Raw genomic sequence first — 17,335 nt, 5'->3', positions numbered from 1 at the left:
ATAAGTGAGTTTATTAGCAAAGTTGTAAAAAGTACATGGTTGATACAAAAATAAATTCTATTTCTATGTGCTACCAATGAATAATTTGAAATTGAAATAAAAAACAATTAGCAATAGCCCCTAAAAATTAACAAACTTTTAGGAATACTGCTATGATGTGTGCAGCTTTCATCTGTGTCTGATAGCAGTGTTTATGTTTTGCAATCAGATCTTGCTACTCCCATAAACATGCAGCCAAAGAGTAAGTTGGAATAATAGTGTAGTGTTATTTTATTTGAAATAAAGTGATTTCCTATGTGCTTTAGTGAATGTTAAGTTTTCTAGTATCAAAAAGAAACACTCAAGTTGTGTTTCAAAAGGATTTATTTAGTTTAGAGAGAAAGAGAAGGGAGAGAAAGTATGGAGGGAGGGGAAGAGGGAGAAAATCCTCAAACAGACTCTCTGCTAAATGAGGAGCCCCATGTGGGGCTTGATCCCATAACCTAGAGGTCATGATGTGAGCTGAAATCAAGAGCTGGCCACTTAACAGACTAAGCCACCCAGGTGACCCAATACTTAGATTTTAAATTAATAAAATATAGCCTGATCTGTAAGCTAAAAACTATAGATGAAAAAATGAAGGAAAGACCTAAGAAAATGGAGAGAATATGGTGTGTTCAAAGAAAACTCAATACTCTTTAAACTGATCTATAAATTCAATGCATTCCCAAAGTCCTGAAAGAGTTTTTTGGTAATAACTGATAAGCAGATACTAAAAATCATATATAATGACAAAAGGCTTGAATTAATTAAGGTTTTTTAAAAGATATTATTTATTTATTCATGAGAGACACAGAGACACAGAGAAAGGTTGAGACATAGGCAGAGGGAGAAGCAGGCTCCCTGTGGGGAGCCTGATATGAGATTTGTTCCTAGGACCCCAGGATCATGACCAGAGCCAAAGACAGATGCTCAACCACTGTGCCACCCAGGTGCCCCAGGCCTGAATTAAAACAACTGTGAAAAAGATTGGAGGATTCAAATTACCTATTTCAAGACTTAGTACAAAGTATCAGTAATCAAGGAAGTATGGCATAGGGAAAAGGACAGACAGATCCACAGGGAGAATAGAGAACACAGACATAGCCACACCTATATGGCCAAGTGATGTTTCACAAAGGTGCAAAAACCGAGAGAAACATATGGTCATTTCAAGATTTTATCTATTTATTCATAAGAGACACAGAGAAAGAGGCAGAGACATAGGCAAAGGGAGAAGCAGGCTCCATGCAGGGAGCCCGATGCGGGACTTGATCCCAGGACTCCAGGATTACACTCTGAGCCCAAGACAGATGCTCAACTGCTGAGCCACCCAGGCATCCCCGAATGATCATCTCAGAAATAGTTCTGGGAGAGTAGTCAAAATCATAAAGACAAAGTATAATGATGGGATGCCAGGGCATGGGAAAGGGTAAGGAAAAATGGAGAATTATTATTTAATGTTTTGCAAGATGAAAAGACTTAAAGGGATAGATGGTAGGGATGACTACACAATAAAGTCAATGTATTTAATGCCACTGAACTGTACACTTACATATGGTTAAGACAGTAAATTTTATCTTATGTGTATTTTAACACAATACAAAAATAGTACTAGAAAAAACTGGATATTCAAATAAATGACATGGTACCTACACTATACATAAAAATAGATTAAAAATGGATCATAGATATAAATCTACAATCTCAAACTGTAAAATTTCTAAAAGAAATCATAGGAGAAAATTTTCATGACCTTGGGTTAAGCAAAAATTTCTTACAACACCAAGATCATGATACGTAAGAGAAAAAAAAATGATAAATTGGACTTCATTAAAATCATAGATGTGTGCTCTCCAAGAGGCACCGTCAAAAGAATGGAAAAATTAGCCATAGACTGGGGGAAAAAAGTTGCAAATCACATATATGGTAGAGGAACTGTACTGAACATAAATAAGGAACCCTCAAAAATAAACAATTTGGGAAAAACCCCAACCAAATAAAAAGCTTCTGGGCAAAAAGAGAAGAATAGACAATAGAGTTAAGAAGATATAAAAATGGCAAATAAGGTCATGAAAAGATGATCAGCATGACTAAGCACTAGAGAAATAAAAATCAAAACTACATTGAGACACTATAACATATTTATTCCAATGGATCTAATTGACATTGACAACCCCAACAGCTAGTGAAGACAAGGAGCAGCTTTAACTCTCCATATAGTACTAATGGGAAAGCTAAATCGTAGAGACATGTTAAAAACCAGTTTAGCAGTTTAAGTTGAATCTCTTCTTACCACATGATCTAGAAATGCTGCTTCAAGATAGTTACCAGAAGGAAATGAAATTTTATGTTCATATATTTATACCTGAAGAGAAATACGGATTTATAGAGTGGCTCCACCTATAAGTGCTATAAAGTGTAAATAAGCCAAATGTTCTGCAGCTGGTGAATGGACAAACTGGTATATCAGTATGATAAAATCCTACTCAGCAATAAAAAAGGAATAAACTGATTCATGCAAACACAAAAATGAATTTCAAATGCATTAAACAAATTGAAAGAAAGCTGCTTTCTTCTAGCCAACATGCAGCAACATGGACAAATTACATGAAACAATTATTTTCAAGATAGTGGACATCAAGTAGAGAAATACAGTGATCCCTTCAGAATGGTAAAACCAAAACCAAAACCAAAACAATGCCTCACTTAGTGCTTTGAGAGTTTCCAGACTTTGACATGGGGAGAGGATACTGCTAAAGTCCACCATATGGAGCTGGGAGTCTAGGGAGACCAAGGTGACTAAAATTCACAGAACAGACTATCAGACATGAGACAGCTACAAAGACAGAAAACTGTGGAGATTGGCAGGAGGCTGCTATCAAGTATTCAGCAGAGCACTAATGAGTTCATGTAAGTAAGAAACTCTTAAGACCAGGAAAAGAATCACCTGAAAGGGTCAGAAGGAACAGTCCTCACATTTTACATAGGGGCAAGAGTAATATTAATTTCCACCACCCACAATTGAAAACCTCATGACTGATGGAACAGAGGAGAGTACTCAGCCATGATTTGAATCAGCCGTGCAGAATTATTCTAAATTAAACTCTGTTCCAGTCCCAACTAACAAATCTTAAAAGCAATCCCTGAAAGGATCAAAGTGTTCCCAAGTCATTTAGCTGTGTCTCAGAACAAAGCTTAACAATATAAAAATATCCAGTATCCAACTAGGCAATAATTTAAAACGTCTGACATCCAATCAGAAATTGTGAAGGCAACAAAGAAGCAAAAAAATACTTCCCATATTCAGGAGAAAAAAAAATCAACTAACCAAAATCAACTAAAAACAGACACAGATGGTAGAATTAACAGATAAGAACATTAAAACAGTTATAACTATACTCCATATGTTCAGAAAGCTAGAGGACAGATTGAACAGGTTAGGCAGAGGCATGGAAGATATAAAACAGATGAAAGCTACAATGTCTGAAATGAGGTATACTCTGGATGGACTGGTAGGAATTTGACACTGTAAAAGAAAACATTACTGAACTTGAAAATACAGCAAGAAAAACTATACAGAATGAAACTCAAAGAGAATAAACTTCACAAATGAACAGAGTGTTAGTGAACTGTGAGACAACTTCAAACAGCCTAAAATTGTAAATGTAATTACTAAAAGGAAGGACAGAAAGGGACTCAGAGAAAAGTATTTGAAGAAACAACGTCCAAAATATTTCTAAAACTGATTGAAACTATAAATCCAAAGGTCTAAGAAACTTCCAGCACAAGAGACTATATGATGGTACATCATGATCAAATTGCTGAAGACCAGTTAAAAAAAAATAACTTTAAAATAGCCAAAAGAAAAATATATACATTACATAAAAAGGGACAGAGCAAAGCATGACAATAGATTTCCTGAGAGAAACCATGTAAAGTATCTTTAAAGTACTGAAAGGGAAAAAACCAAACTCTACAAACCTAGAATACTCTAGCCAGAGAAATATCTTTATATTTCAGACAGGGGTGCCTGGGTGGCTTGGTCATTTAAGGGTCTTATTCTTGATTTTGGCTCAGGTCATCATCTCAGGATTGTGAGACTGAGCCATGGTTGGTGTCTGTGGTGGGTGTGAAACCTGCTTTAGATTCTTTCCCTCCCTCTCCTTCTGCCCCTCACCAAGGGACAGATATATTTCAGACATATCAAAGCTGAAAAGTACAATGCCAACAGACTCACGTTTAAAGAAATGTTAAAGGAAGTCTTAGACACTAAAGGAAAATGATCATAGATGGAAATCTAGATCTACAAAAAGGAATGAAGAGCATTATATATGGTAACAATCTGAATAAATATGTCATATATTCTTATTGATTAAACCTCTCTAGGGCAGCCAGGGTGGCTCAGCGGTTTAGCACCGCCTTCCAACTGTGGCGTGATCCTGGAATCCGGGGATTGAGTCCCACATCGAGCTCCCTGCATGGAGCCTGCTTTTCCCTCTGCCTGTGTGTCTGCCTCTCTCCCTGTGTTTCTCATGAATAAATAAGTAAATTTTTTTAAAAAAAATAAACCTCTCTAAATCCTAGCTCGCTATTTAAGTAAAAGTAATGATACAGAGTATATTGTAACAAATACAACTAAAATATATGACAATAACAGAAATGTTAAGAGGAAAAAATGGAAGTACACCTTTGTAAGGTTCTTGTATCTATATGAAGTGGAAACATCACAGAAATAAAGAGTTTGATATGTTGAAGATGTAGTTTATAAAAACAAAAACACTCAATGGAGATACACCTGATAACTGACAATAGGAAATAAAACTGAATCATAAACAATACTCAATACTAATGTATTAGTTTGCTAAGGCTGCTATAATAAAGTAAGGTGCCAAACATTCAGTGGTTTAAACAACAGAAGTTAATTTTTTACAATTCTGGAAGGTAGAAGTCTAAGATCAAAAACAGATGAAACAGATGAAAGCTACCTTGTTGGCAAGGTCCATTTCTTCTAAGATTTCTCACCTCAGCTGGTAGACGGTTGTGTTCTCCCTGTGTCTTCTTCCTTCTGTGTCCTAATCTCCTCTTTTTATAAGGACACCAGTCATACTAGATTAAGACCCATCCTAATAATCTTATTTTAACTTGATTACTTCTTTAAAGATCCAATTTTCAAATACAGTCTCCAAATTCAGAGGTGCTAAGGTAAAGAAGACTTCAACATAGATTTTGGGGGAACACAACTCAGTCATAAAAACTAGTAATGAGAGAGGTGATATCACTACAGATCCTAAAGATATTAAGATGATAATAAGAAAATATTATGATCAGTATCATGCAAAAAAATTTGGAAACTTGGGGCACCTGGGTGGTGGGCACCTCAGTGGTTGGGCTTCTGCCTTTGGCTCAAGGCATGATCCCAGAGTCTTGGGATCAAGTCCTGCATCAGGCTCCCAAGGGGGAGCCTATTTCTCCCTCTGCCTATGTCTCTGCCTCTCTCTCTCTCTGTGTCTCTCATGAATAAATAAATAATATCTTAAAATAAATTGGAAACTTAGATGAAATGGACAGACTCTTTGAAATGAACAAGCTACCAAAGGTCACTCAAGAAGATATAGATAACCTGAGTATCCTAAATCTTTTTTTTTTTTTTTTGAGAATCCTAAATCTAATAAAGAAATTTAATTTGTAGTTCAAAACTCCAGGCCCAGATGGCTTCACTAGTAAAGTCTATCAAATATTAAAAAAGTAATTTTACTTCTACATAAAGTTTTACAGGATATCAAAAAAGGAATATACCCAAATTCATTTAATGAGGTGAGCTTACACTGACATGAAACCCAAGCAAAGACATTGTAAGAAAAAGAAGCTACTAACCAATATACCTCAAGATAAAAATATTAAATAAAATTTTAGATAAGCCAATTAACAATGTACAGAAAGAGTAATACATCAGGACAAGGCAACGATGTTCATTCTCATTTCTTCCAATCAACAATATACTGTAAGTTCTAGTCCATGCAAACAGGTAAGATTAAAAAAGCTAAGGGCATCCAGGTTGGAAAGAAGAAAATGTCGGTTCAAAGACAACATGATCTTCTAAGAAAAAGAAAAAAATCTGATGAAATTGACAAAAAAGCTACTATAATTAACAACTGAGCTCAGCAGAGTCATAGCATATAAGATCAATATGCAAATACCTACTACATATTTATGATAGTAATGAATAAAAAATTAACACTGAAAAAATTATCATTTACAGTAGCATCAAAAATATGACTACTTATGAATCATTCTGACAAAAGATGTGCAACATCTGTATGATGAAAATTACAAACTTTGGTAAGATAAATTAAAGGCTTAAATTAGATAAAGTGAAATATAACGTCCGAGGGTCAGAAAATACTTATTGTTAGGATGTCAGTTCTTGCAAAGTGATTTATATGCTCACCACAATCCCACCAAAAATTCCAGGAGGCACTTTTTGTAAAAATTAACATTATTCTAAAATCCATTTAAAAGTGCTGGATTTCATGTATTCACTATATACTTACTGAGCACTTAGTATGTGCCAGGTGCGAGGCAAAGAACTGATAAGGAAAAGGGAAATTTATAACAAGGATATGGGGTGGCACTAGCACTCAATGGCAGATATGCATCTGAACTTCATTAAGAAAGAAATGGAACAGAGAACAAGAAACTTCCTGGAAATCTAGGAAATATTTTGTCTCACTATATACTTATTGCAGACTGGTTTCCATTTTCTTTTTAGTAGATCAGCTTTTTCTGCAACAAAGCTTAGACAGCTGATTGAAGATAACTACCCACAATCATATGTCATTGTTCCAGCCATACTGAAAGACTGACTGCTACTGTTTTATCTCACTTTGATCTCTAACCTTAATTCCAAAGTCCTGATAGGGATCAAGTGTCCATCCTTGTCTTAACAGGGGGTCAGCCACTGGGGTCATTTTAAGTTGAGCAAATATTCCAGATGGTTACAGCAAGTACTGTCTGCAATTTGTACTGAGAAGTATGAATTTACTTTCCCAAGTTCATGTGGGTAGTTAGTGCCAGAAATGACATTTAAACTCTGGTTTAATGCAACTATGCAGTCAGCGTATGAAAGTGAGTGCCTCCTTCAATCTGTATTGTAGGAGCTCCCCTCTGCTCACTCTCGTGCCAGCTCTGCTAATGTTTAAAAGTTCCTCTCACTATACATATGTTCCTGTACTAAAGTGTGACATCTTCACAACTTTCAAAGAAATGCAACTTTAAAAAAAATTTCTTAGATTCAGATTACCAAAGTTTTCGTAAGAAGAATAAACACCTAATTATACCTGCTCCTGTTAATTTTGTATAAACAATTTGGCTTCCAGAAGAGATATTACTAAAAACACAAACTTACCTTCCCATTCTGATGGAATATCTCCGACTTCATAGTCAACTTCTTTTTTATTTGCTGCTTCTACAATTCTTTTCTCTCGAATAGTTTGTCCTATAAGACAAAAGCAATTATTTTATTTTTAAATAAAGTTATGACACTACAAGAGTAATATTTTCTTTTTGGATATTGCACATCTTCTCATATGGTCAAAGAATTATCAGGAGAAAGAACAGATTCCATTAGAATTAGGTAAGTTACAAAAAGCAAATTCTAAACTTACTACAAAAATTTAAAATTTCCTGCCATAGTATGCGAACTTAATTTTGGTAGGAAAAAAAAAATCTAGATGCTGTGAAAAAAAAAAAAAGGCAACCAATTAGTCTTAGGGCACCAATGGCAAGAAAAAAATACATAAAATAACCAACTGCCACCCCCCCATTTTAATAATCAAGTGTTCAATACTGCAAATATGGATATTAGAGGTTCCTGTGGCTGCTGCTGTTGCCCAAGGAAATCGTTATTCATGGCCTCTACTAAGTAGGTAATGGACTACAAGATCCTACTGCCATTCTGTCTTCACATTACATTGGCAAACCCAAGGGAACCAAATAATGGGTTGGATTCTATGATCCATCTGAGTGACTACCTCTCCCTTGATCTAAAGGTTGAGGGCAAACACTGGTGAGTTATGGGTACTATGCTTCAGGTGTGAGATCAACACTGGTGCAGGATGGTAGCATTGTAGAAACATGAAAGCAGAGGTAGCAGTAAAGAAACAGGTGTAGCTGGGTTGGGGATGGGATGGGAACACAATAGGCTTACTTTTTCAATAATAAAAAATATTGATTAGCCGGTATTTTAAGTTCATATAAAAGACATAAAACTATTTGGTATTTTCTTCTGTTTCCACAAAGTCTCAATCATTTCCTTCAAAGCAACTTTGTCAAAATGGTGGTTTCAAAACAGAATCCTTTGTCATTGAGCCTGTGAGCCTGGGAAAACCAGGTAAGCTTACTACTTCCCAAAAGTCAGCAAGTGTGCCTGCCTACTCAGAGAATGCAAGCTGAGAAAAGAAGACAGTGGTGAAAAACTATGAGGGGAGGAGAGTGGCTTAACAATGATCACACCAGTCAGTGAGAGAAATTTGGGCCTTACAAAATACTACTACTCTTCCCACTCCTGGACCAAACTTATACCATGCTAAATAGACTGAGTGACATAATTAAACAAAATGACCTTGTTGCAAATCTCTCTCTCACATTTCCTGAAATTCTACCATCTAAAATTTCCTTCAACTGCAGACCAAGGTAATTTCTGGGGTCATTATGTAAGAGAAAGGAAGCCACACAAGGGCAGTCCAGGAAGAATGAGTGGCTGGTTTTATTTCCTTTGCTTTAGTAAGAAAAAGTGAAAGGTTGGGATTTCATGGACAAGCCATCAATGGTTAGGGAAATTCTGCATTTCATTATGGACTCAATGAATCAAGCTCATTTAATCCACACAGAGGTTTCCCAAGTTTTAAAAAGAGGAGTTACCCTTTGCTTATCTTCTCCAAATAAATTTACAGTAGGTCAAGGTATTAGTAGTAAAGTCCCTAGGTTGTAGGGATGATTCAGGGTAAAAGGAGCCTATAACAATGACAGCTATGTTAGTCTCATAGCAGAGGCTCAAAATATATATGTGTCTTTACTAGAATACTACTTATATCCACATACATAAATTCATCATAACAAATGTTATAAAGTTACCATATACTAAACTATGTTTACATGAAAATTTTATAAATGTTTGAAAGAATCAAAATACTTGTGCCTTCTTATCTAAATGCCAAGATGTATGCCCTTTTAGTAATAACAAGTACAGAAATGAAAACTATCATCTAAAACACAAAATGCTAACAAATGGGCTTCTGAAAGTAGGTGTATGTTCTCTAAGCTTTTAAATGGAGATTAAAAATGTGAGTATGGGAATTTGAGAGAAACATCTATCAATCCCAGTAGCACCAAATATATATTACATGTATATTTAAATGTCTGTGACACAAAAATTAGCATCTTATTCCTACCCTTAAGTCTATAAAATTAATTTAAGGCCTCCCAAGATTTTTAAAAATAAAAAAATCATACCTATTTGTGTAAAAATGAAAAGACAGAAAGGGTAATACATGACTTAGTTTAAATAATTCTTTCGACAATCACTGAAAAAAATCTTGTTTACAAATAGATGACATCAAAGATGTATAAAAAGTGTACACATACAGAATAAGGCAATTAGTTTACTGAATAAATTTTTTATAATCAGATATAGGTTCCTCCCCCCAAATAAATTGTTTTAAAACTACTCCATTCTTTGTTATAAGTTCTACTTGTATAATTTTTAAGAACTGGGAATAAAGTCTATTCTTCCCATTGAGTAAGAAATTATGAACAAACTGTACACTTACTCATACTAATATGCTTCCATACAATAGTTGTAAAGACAATCCTACTTATCATAGCAAAAAATTTCCATCCTTGCAAATAGAGCAAATTTAAGTACCTACTTAGGTGTCAAAAATTTAGGGTCGAATTTACATTTAAAAATTATTTTGATAACAAAAAAATTAAGCTAACATATATATAGGCTTAATAAGTCCTAATACAACAATAAACAATTGACATTGGTGTACCCAATGAGCATTATTATGTAAAACAATGCACAGTTTTTTCATTTAATAGTAAAACAACAGTAGATGTAGTTAAAACAGTCAAAACAAAAAGTTTGAACTCAAGTAGATCAATGGTATATGGATTTAAAGACTGCAGAAGTAACAATATTATTTTACTATTTAAAAAACTTTAAAGCTACTGCCCTGGATTTAAAGCTAATTGCCCTAGGATAGCAGATTTCCTAGTCCCTGTTTAGAAAAATATAAAACCTAGTTAGTTAAAACAAAAGAAAAAAATGGGAGATCCCCAGGTATTAGATGGCTGACAGGCTTAGGTAAAAGAAAGATTTCATCTGTTGTGCTTTTAGAATAGGATATGGGAACCCAGGACACAAAAAGGGCAGGAATAATCTAGATTAGAGAGCCTCAAATGTCAGACATTCAATTTTCATTCAATCCAGCTTTGTTTTTTGTCACACTTCATAGCATTATATTCTTAATATTTTTCTTTAATTTGGCTTGTTTTTTTTTTCCTTTCAATATTCACTTTTACTTTACCTTTAAAAATATCATGAAATGCTTGACTTGATATACTATAGTTGACCCCTGAACAAGGTGGGCGGTAGAGTCACCAACCCCTCCCGTCAAAAACCTAATGTTAACTCCACTGAAATTAAAATAAAATGATAATTAAAAAAAAGAAAGAAAATCCACCTAAAACTTTCAGCTAACTCCTAATAGCGTACTGTAAAAACTTAACTTCTAATAACATAAACAGCCAATTAACATGCATTTTATATGCTATATGTATTTTATATTGTATTCTTACAATAAGATAAGCCAAAAAAGAGAATGCTATTAAGAAAATCATAAGGAAGAAAAAGACACTTATAGTACTGTATTTATTTATTCAAAAAAGTCCATGAATAAGTAGACCTGTAAAGTTCAAACCTGTGCTGTTCAAGTATCAATAGCAGTTGTATTTTTTTGTTTAAACATACATAAAATAAATACATATCTTATAATTTTAATGGATTGTCTTTGTATCACCTAAAGTCATCTTGCAGCTCACACTTGGGAAACCACACTGTTCTACAGAGACAGGCCCAGCAATATACATGGTGATACAGGGCACAGGAACCAACATAAACAATAAGAAATTAATGGATGGGAAATGGCTGATAAATACCAAGTCTAGCCAGGAGAAACTTCATGTCTTTTCCTTGTTCTACTAGGAGCCAGAGAAAAGGGCTAACTCTAGGCCTAGAGCAGAATGGGTTCAAGATGAGTCTGGAACATCTTGGTATGCCAGAAAGTCAAAAGTTCCCCAAAAGATAAATGAGTAAAAGCGGGGCTTTTCACGAGGACTTAAGAGCCTGCTCACAAGGGCCAATAGTTGCCAAATCTGGGATAAATCTGAACACCAAAATAACTAAGGAATTACAGACCAGCTATTCTCAAATTCTTATGGGGAACTCTGTAGGGTGCCTATAATCCTTTTAAGGGGACCGCGAGGCCAACCCTATTTTAATAATAATACTAAGAATGTTATCTGCCTTTTTCATTTCCATTCTTTCATGAATGTACAGTGAAGTTTTCCAGAGGCTACATGTGATACAGCAACAGACTGAATAAGGAAGCAGATATGAAGAACTCCAGCTGTCTTTTATTAAGCTAGACATCAGGGAGATTTGTAAAACATAAAGCAACGCTACTCTTTTCTCTAAATGTTTCTGTTTGGGAAAGTATAGTTATTTCTGATAAAAAAAAATATACTCTTTATGTAAACAACAAAAATATTTTATGTGATTGTTTTACTAGTTTTATTTTTTTTAAAGATTTATTTTTGAGAGAGAGGGAGAACGAGTGGGAGGACAGGCAGAAGGAGAGAATCTTTAAGCAGATTTCCCGCTGTGCGTGCAGCCTGACACTAGGGCTTGATCTCATGACCTATGAAAGCATGACCTGAGCTGAAACTAGGAGTTGGGTGCTCAACCGAATGAGCTACTTAGGTGTCTTGTACTAGTTTTATTTTTAAAGAATTAATAAGCATTTAAAATTTGGTTTTAGTTTCAAAATGATAAATATAAATGCATATCTCATAAACAAAGCTCTTTCAATACTTGTGAGAAGTTTAAAGAGATCCTGAAACTAAAATGCTTGAGAACTAAATATGCTACTAGAAGAAAGAAAAAAAGGAATCCATAAAGGCAAACTGCTAAAAGACAGAGATAAATAGATGGATAAATAAATTGGGGAGATAAAAGGGCTCTTGCTTACCACAGTAGCGAACAGTAACTGTGGAAGAAGTGCCAGAGCTGAAATACCATCATTTTTTAACGGTTATGATAAAGACCAGTTCTGTAAGAATCAATAATGGAAGGGGATTTTGTTTTTGTTTTTATTTGGAAGTAATTTCCCTTTCCTCTGAATATAGGGTGTTCTTACATATTTGAAAGGTGAATAAAGCTTACATACTGAAAGATGGTTGGGTTAGGAACTGTGAAGTTTCTAATTTGGTACCTATAAATACTGCCTTCCTGTGGTCTTAGTAACCCCATAGTTAAGACCTTTGAGAGGCACCGGTCATAGGCAGGTGACATCAACAGTTCTGAAAAATGAGACAGCAGACTTATGCATCTCTCCTTCTCTAGGCACTGCTCCTTCCCTAATCCAAGGAAGAAGTTTGGGCAGCCTTTAATCTTTAAATTTTGGACCTTCGGAACTCACAAGGTATCTATCACAGTGAAGGAGGGATTTTCTTCCACCATTACTAAATCAAAGCTGGAGGCCTACATTGGTTGTGATCTATCGGGACATATAATCCTTGGTGATGTTTCCAACCAGCTGCCTACTTCCAGCCCAAAATTTCTCACTGGTGGGGTAGTGTGAGGGGTGAATACATTGGGAGGTGACTTTAGGGTGGAAAAAGAGTTTGGGTTGAGTGAGGTGACACATTTCTAAGATATCTATGGCCCTGTAAATAAGCAAGATTGATGCCTGACAGGAACCCCTGGTTTGGAGAAATGGTGGTAGAATGGCCAGGGTTAAGGTCCTTTCTGTCTGGCTGATATCTGGCCTTTACCCCACTGGCAGGGATCAGTGCAACCAGGTGATAATTTTATTTTATTTATTTATTTATTTTTTAAAATTTTTATTTATTTATGATAGTCACAGAGAGAGAGAGAGGCAGAGACACAGGCAGAGGGAGAAGCAGGCTCCATGCACCGGGAGCCTGACGTGGGATTCGATCCTGGGTCTCCAGGATCGCGCCCTGGGCCAAAGGCAGGCGCCAAACCGCTGCGCCACCCAGGGATCCCCAGGTGATAATTTTAAATCAGTTTGTCTGGTGATATATAAAAGACTGAATTTTGCATACGAAAGGAGGCTTGGAAGTGTTGGTGCATAATACATGAAAATAAGGACTACTGAAAGCCAAGACCCGCACAGTTCATCCATTGGTTAGATTTGGAGACTTTTTTAAAAAAAATATTTTATTTATTTATTCATGAGCAACAGAGAGAGGCAGACACAGGCGGAGGGAGAAGCAGGCTCCATGCAGGGAGCCCGATGTGGGACTCGATCCTGGGACTCCAGGATCACACCCTGGGCAGAAGGCAGGTGCTAAACCGCTGAGCCACCCGGGCTGCCCAGATTTGGAGACTTTTAATCTTGTTATAGTGAAGTATCATAAATTTAAAAAAAGAACATTAAGAGTACTAAAATAAGAATTCTTATACTGAAAGCCATTTCCACATATGACTTAAAGGATAATTTGATTGAAGTTACTCAGATGTAATGTCTATTTATTAACAGCCTGCTATGTAGCAGGCAGTGTTTAGGTGTTTTCCATATATCATCTCTTGTCTTTAAAACATCTTTTATAGATGAGGAAAAAAAGGCATAGGATGATCAGCTTATCCAAATGTGCATAGCCAAGTAATACAGCCAGCATTTGAACCTAAGCATTTTTATTGACTTCCACCCCTAAGCACTTCCCATTTAAGATTTTAAAATTAGCATTTACAAAGTTTGCATACAGTATCATTACAGATATCCAATTAAAAACTAACATTTTATTTATAGTTATAAACTATTATTTTCCCATAGTGATCAGATGAGGCATATCTGCTTGAAAATGTGATGGTTTTATAATTTGACATATTCTACATATATTTATATGAGCATGGATGACTATCTCAGCAGGTCTCAGCAGGTAGTACCTTTTTTATAAAGCAATTAAAGAGGCCATCCAGATAAGCTTTCAGAATTTTTAAGATGGCCAATGAGTTCAATGGATTACCTAAAATCTTATTAGTTTCTTCATACTTATAGGTTTCCCATAAGGAATCTCTGCGTCTATCTTACAAAATCCAAAATTAACTCTGTTTAAATCATTAATTTTTTAAAAGCCATAAATATAATTTGCAAAACTAAAGTCTGAAAGAACATGTGAAGAATATCATAATTTAAGAAAAAAGATGAATGTACTACAAATTTGTGCCTGTGGTTTCCACTTGGACAATAAACTCTTATTCATTGTTTATTTTTTAAGTTCATAGTAATCTTAAATGCAAACAAAAACTTAAAGTTCTAAAAATATGTTATTTAGCCAACAAATATGTATTGAATAGTCCATTATATTAATCCAGGAAGATTTATAGTCAAAAGTTATATAGGTTTTCTGAATGCATTTCCAAATCAAGGATGGGGGTCCTAGAAATGTCTAGTATTTTACTGCATTTGTTTCCTGTTTCTATAGAAATCAAACATTTTTTGTGTAAAAATCATTTATTTTCCAAACTGCAAGGAATTTTCAACCCTTAGAAAAAGTATAATTACACTTGCTCCCCCACTCCCAAAAGGAGGTAAACATGAAAGACTCATTGCTATTTAGTCCATGTAATAATGTGTTCACTCTAAAGAAATAAAACAGAAGCAGCCATTTCAGGTTTTGATTGACACGCAGGTAATCAGTTATTGGAAGTACTTTTATTCATCTAATACATTCTACAATTCTTTGTTAGGCTAAATTGCCTCCAATGTATAAAATATATTTATAATTGAGATCTGAACATTTAAGAAAACAACACAAGAAAACTAACATTCAGTGATCCTGCTATGACTATATCTGAATCATGACATAGGAGTTAAAATGTTTTAAATATGTATACTAAGGAAAGGAATAAAAGGTGCTAAATTTTTTTAGCTAAATTAAATAGGCTTTAAGTTATGCAATCCTAGGTTTTAAAAAGGGTATTGGGGATCCCTGGGTGGTTCACTGGTTTAGAGCCTGCCTTTGGCCCAGGGTGTGATCCTGGAGTCTCAAGATCAAGTCCCACATTGGGCTCCCTGCATGAAGCCTGCTTCTCTGCCTCTCTCTCTCTGTGTCTCTCGTGAATAAATAAATAAAATCTTTAAAAAAAAAATACTAAAAAGGGTATTTTACAGTAAGGAAATTTATGACTGAAAAATCTACATTTTATTTTTAGTGACAATCACAAGCAAATTCCAATCCTTAATATAAAAAGGAATATTTTCCCCTCTCAAAATAGTATAGTATCAACTAATATAATCAAGATTTTGATTTTTCACTTTGGGAGTCTAACTTGAACAATCGGGGCTATCAAGAGAGAAGTAAAGAGAGTAACTGGAGGAATAAAGAAACAGTAGCAAATACTACCAGAATTTAGAGAATTAGAAAATAATGCCATTTTTCAGCTTGGACTTTGCCCAAACTTTATTTTCAGATTTGAAATGTAGAAGATATGGCTGACTATTTGATTGATTTCTAGATCCAAATAGCTTTATAAAAATCGAGAAGTGGGACGCCTGGGTGGCTCAGTGGTTAAGCATCTGGCTTTGGCTCAGGTCGTGATCCTGGAGTCCTGGGATCGAGTCCCACATCAGGCTCCCTTCATGGAGCCTGCTTCTCCCTCTGCCTATGTCTCTGCCTCTCTCTCTCTGTGTCTCTCATGAATAAATAAAATAAAATTAAAAAAAAATCGAGAAGTACTTGGTCATTTTACCAAAGATCAAAGAAGAGTTGAAGACTGCACTATTAGCTACCGTTATTAATTCACAGAATATATGACAGTTTTAAATGTGAATAATTTAGTGAAAATAAATAGAGTACATTTTGTGGTGCATTAGTCTTAATTTTTAAAAATATATATTTATTTATTTATCCATGAAATTACTAATACCCTTCATTAATCTATTTAATTTAGTTACCATCAGGCACTACTTATCATTAATGAATAGAAATCTATTTTGATATAGAAAGAAATCACATAATCATCTAATGAACTGTGATAGTCGTCAGCTTAAAAGGAACTATTCTAGTATTTGTGAACCAGATGCCTGAGTATAATATCGGGCTCAGCTGTTAAAAGGTTGAGGTGTCAATAATTTTCAAACTCTTTTCTTTGAAAACATCTTCAATAGGGGTTGAATTTATGAAACCGTTCAAAGCAGAGCTTCCAGAGTTGAGGCAGGGGTCCACAACACCACTTCACCTTTTGCCCCCCCCTTCCCTGGAGGCAACCTTCTCACACTCTGGAGCTCCAACAAGCCCTGTGAATATCACAGATTCAAATCAAGTATCGTATTTTCCAGACTGCAAAACACATTCAAGAACAGGTGTTGGTTCCCTACACAAAATCAAGATCTTGTGAATGGCAGAAAGAGCATCATGTATTTTCCTCCTCCCTACCTTTCACAGACTTCTTCAAGCAATCTGACAGACTCCTGAGTAATCAGGTGGAAGACAAAGAAGGGTTTCCCCAGCAGTCCCACAGTTCAAGGCAATACAAGGTCTACTGAAGACATGGAGCTGTGATTTAAGGCTGAGGCATGGCTGCAGGCCTGCTTCTGGTGTTTAGACCAGAAGAGTTCCATGAGAAATCATTCTCTCACTTGGGAGCAAGAAGTCCTTAGGAAGAGATAAAAACATCCAGATAGCAAAGACGGAGAAATGACTCTTGGGTTCCCAAGGAAGCAGGCCTTCACTGGAGAGGCATTGGCAACATTTCCTTCAGCACCTCAGACCTAGAGGATCTAGTGAAGAGGAAGAAAATGGGGGTAGTCTAAGGCCAACCGGAGTGATGAAAAGACAGGAAAGGAAAGAAACTCTAGGAAGAGTAATTTATTTATAGTATCTCATTATTTTAGTCATTAGTTTTAACTTTCTCTACAATAAAATTTTACCTTGGCTAATAACTAATAAAACTGGAAAACATAAATCTTACTACATTCTCTACTCTAGTTCACCGGCAGAGAGC

At 35.3% G+C, this 17,335-nt stretch overlaps 1 protein-coding gene and 1 non-coding gene across 2 annotated transcripts in view; one reads left to right on the top strand and one right to left on the bottom strand.

The window, feature by feature from the left end:
* Nucleotides 1-17,335, bottom strand: part of NDUFAF2 (NADH:ubiquinone oxidoreductase complex assembly factor 2) — a 155,929-nt gene that overhangs the window by 50,790 nt on the left and 87,804 nt on the right. Inside the window, exon 2 of the mRNA XM_072826588.1 lies at nucleotides 7,427-7,516. Within this exon, the coding sequence (XP_072682689.1) occupies nucleotides 7,427-7,516 (90 nt within the window). The remainder of the gene's footprint in view (nucleotides 1-7,426; nucleotides 7,517-17,335) is intronic.
* Nucleotides 150-285, top strand: LOC140634542 (small nucleolar RNA SNORA23). The gene has a single exon (XR_012031982.1). It is a non-coding gene; the product is annotated as a small nucleolar RNA SNORA23 (small nucleolar RNA).

Source organism: Canis lupus, chromosome 5 (genome assembly GCF_048164855.1).
Source record: "Canis lupus baileyi chromosome 5, mCanLup2.hap1, whole genome shotgun sequence".
NCBI classification, from domain to species: Eukaryota; Metazoa; Chordata; class Mammalia; order Carnivora; family Canidae; genus Canis; species Canis lupus.
This window is presented reverse-complemented; position numbering and strand designations above follow the sequence as displayed.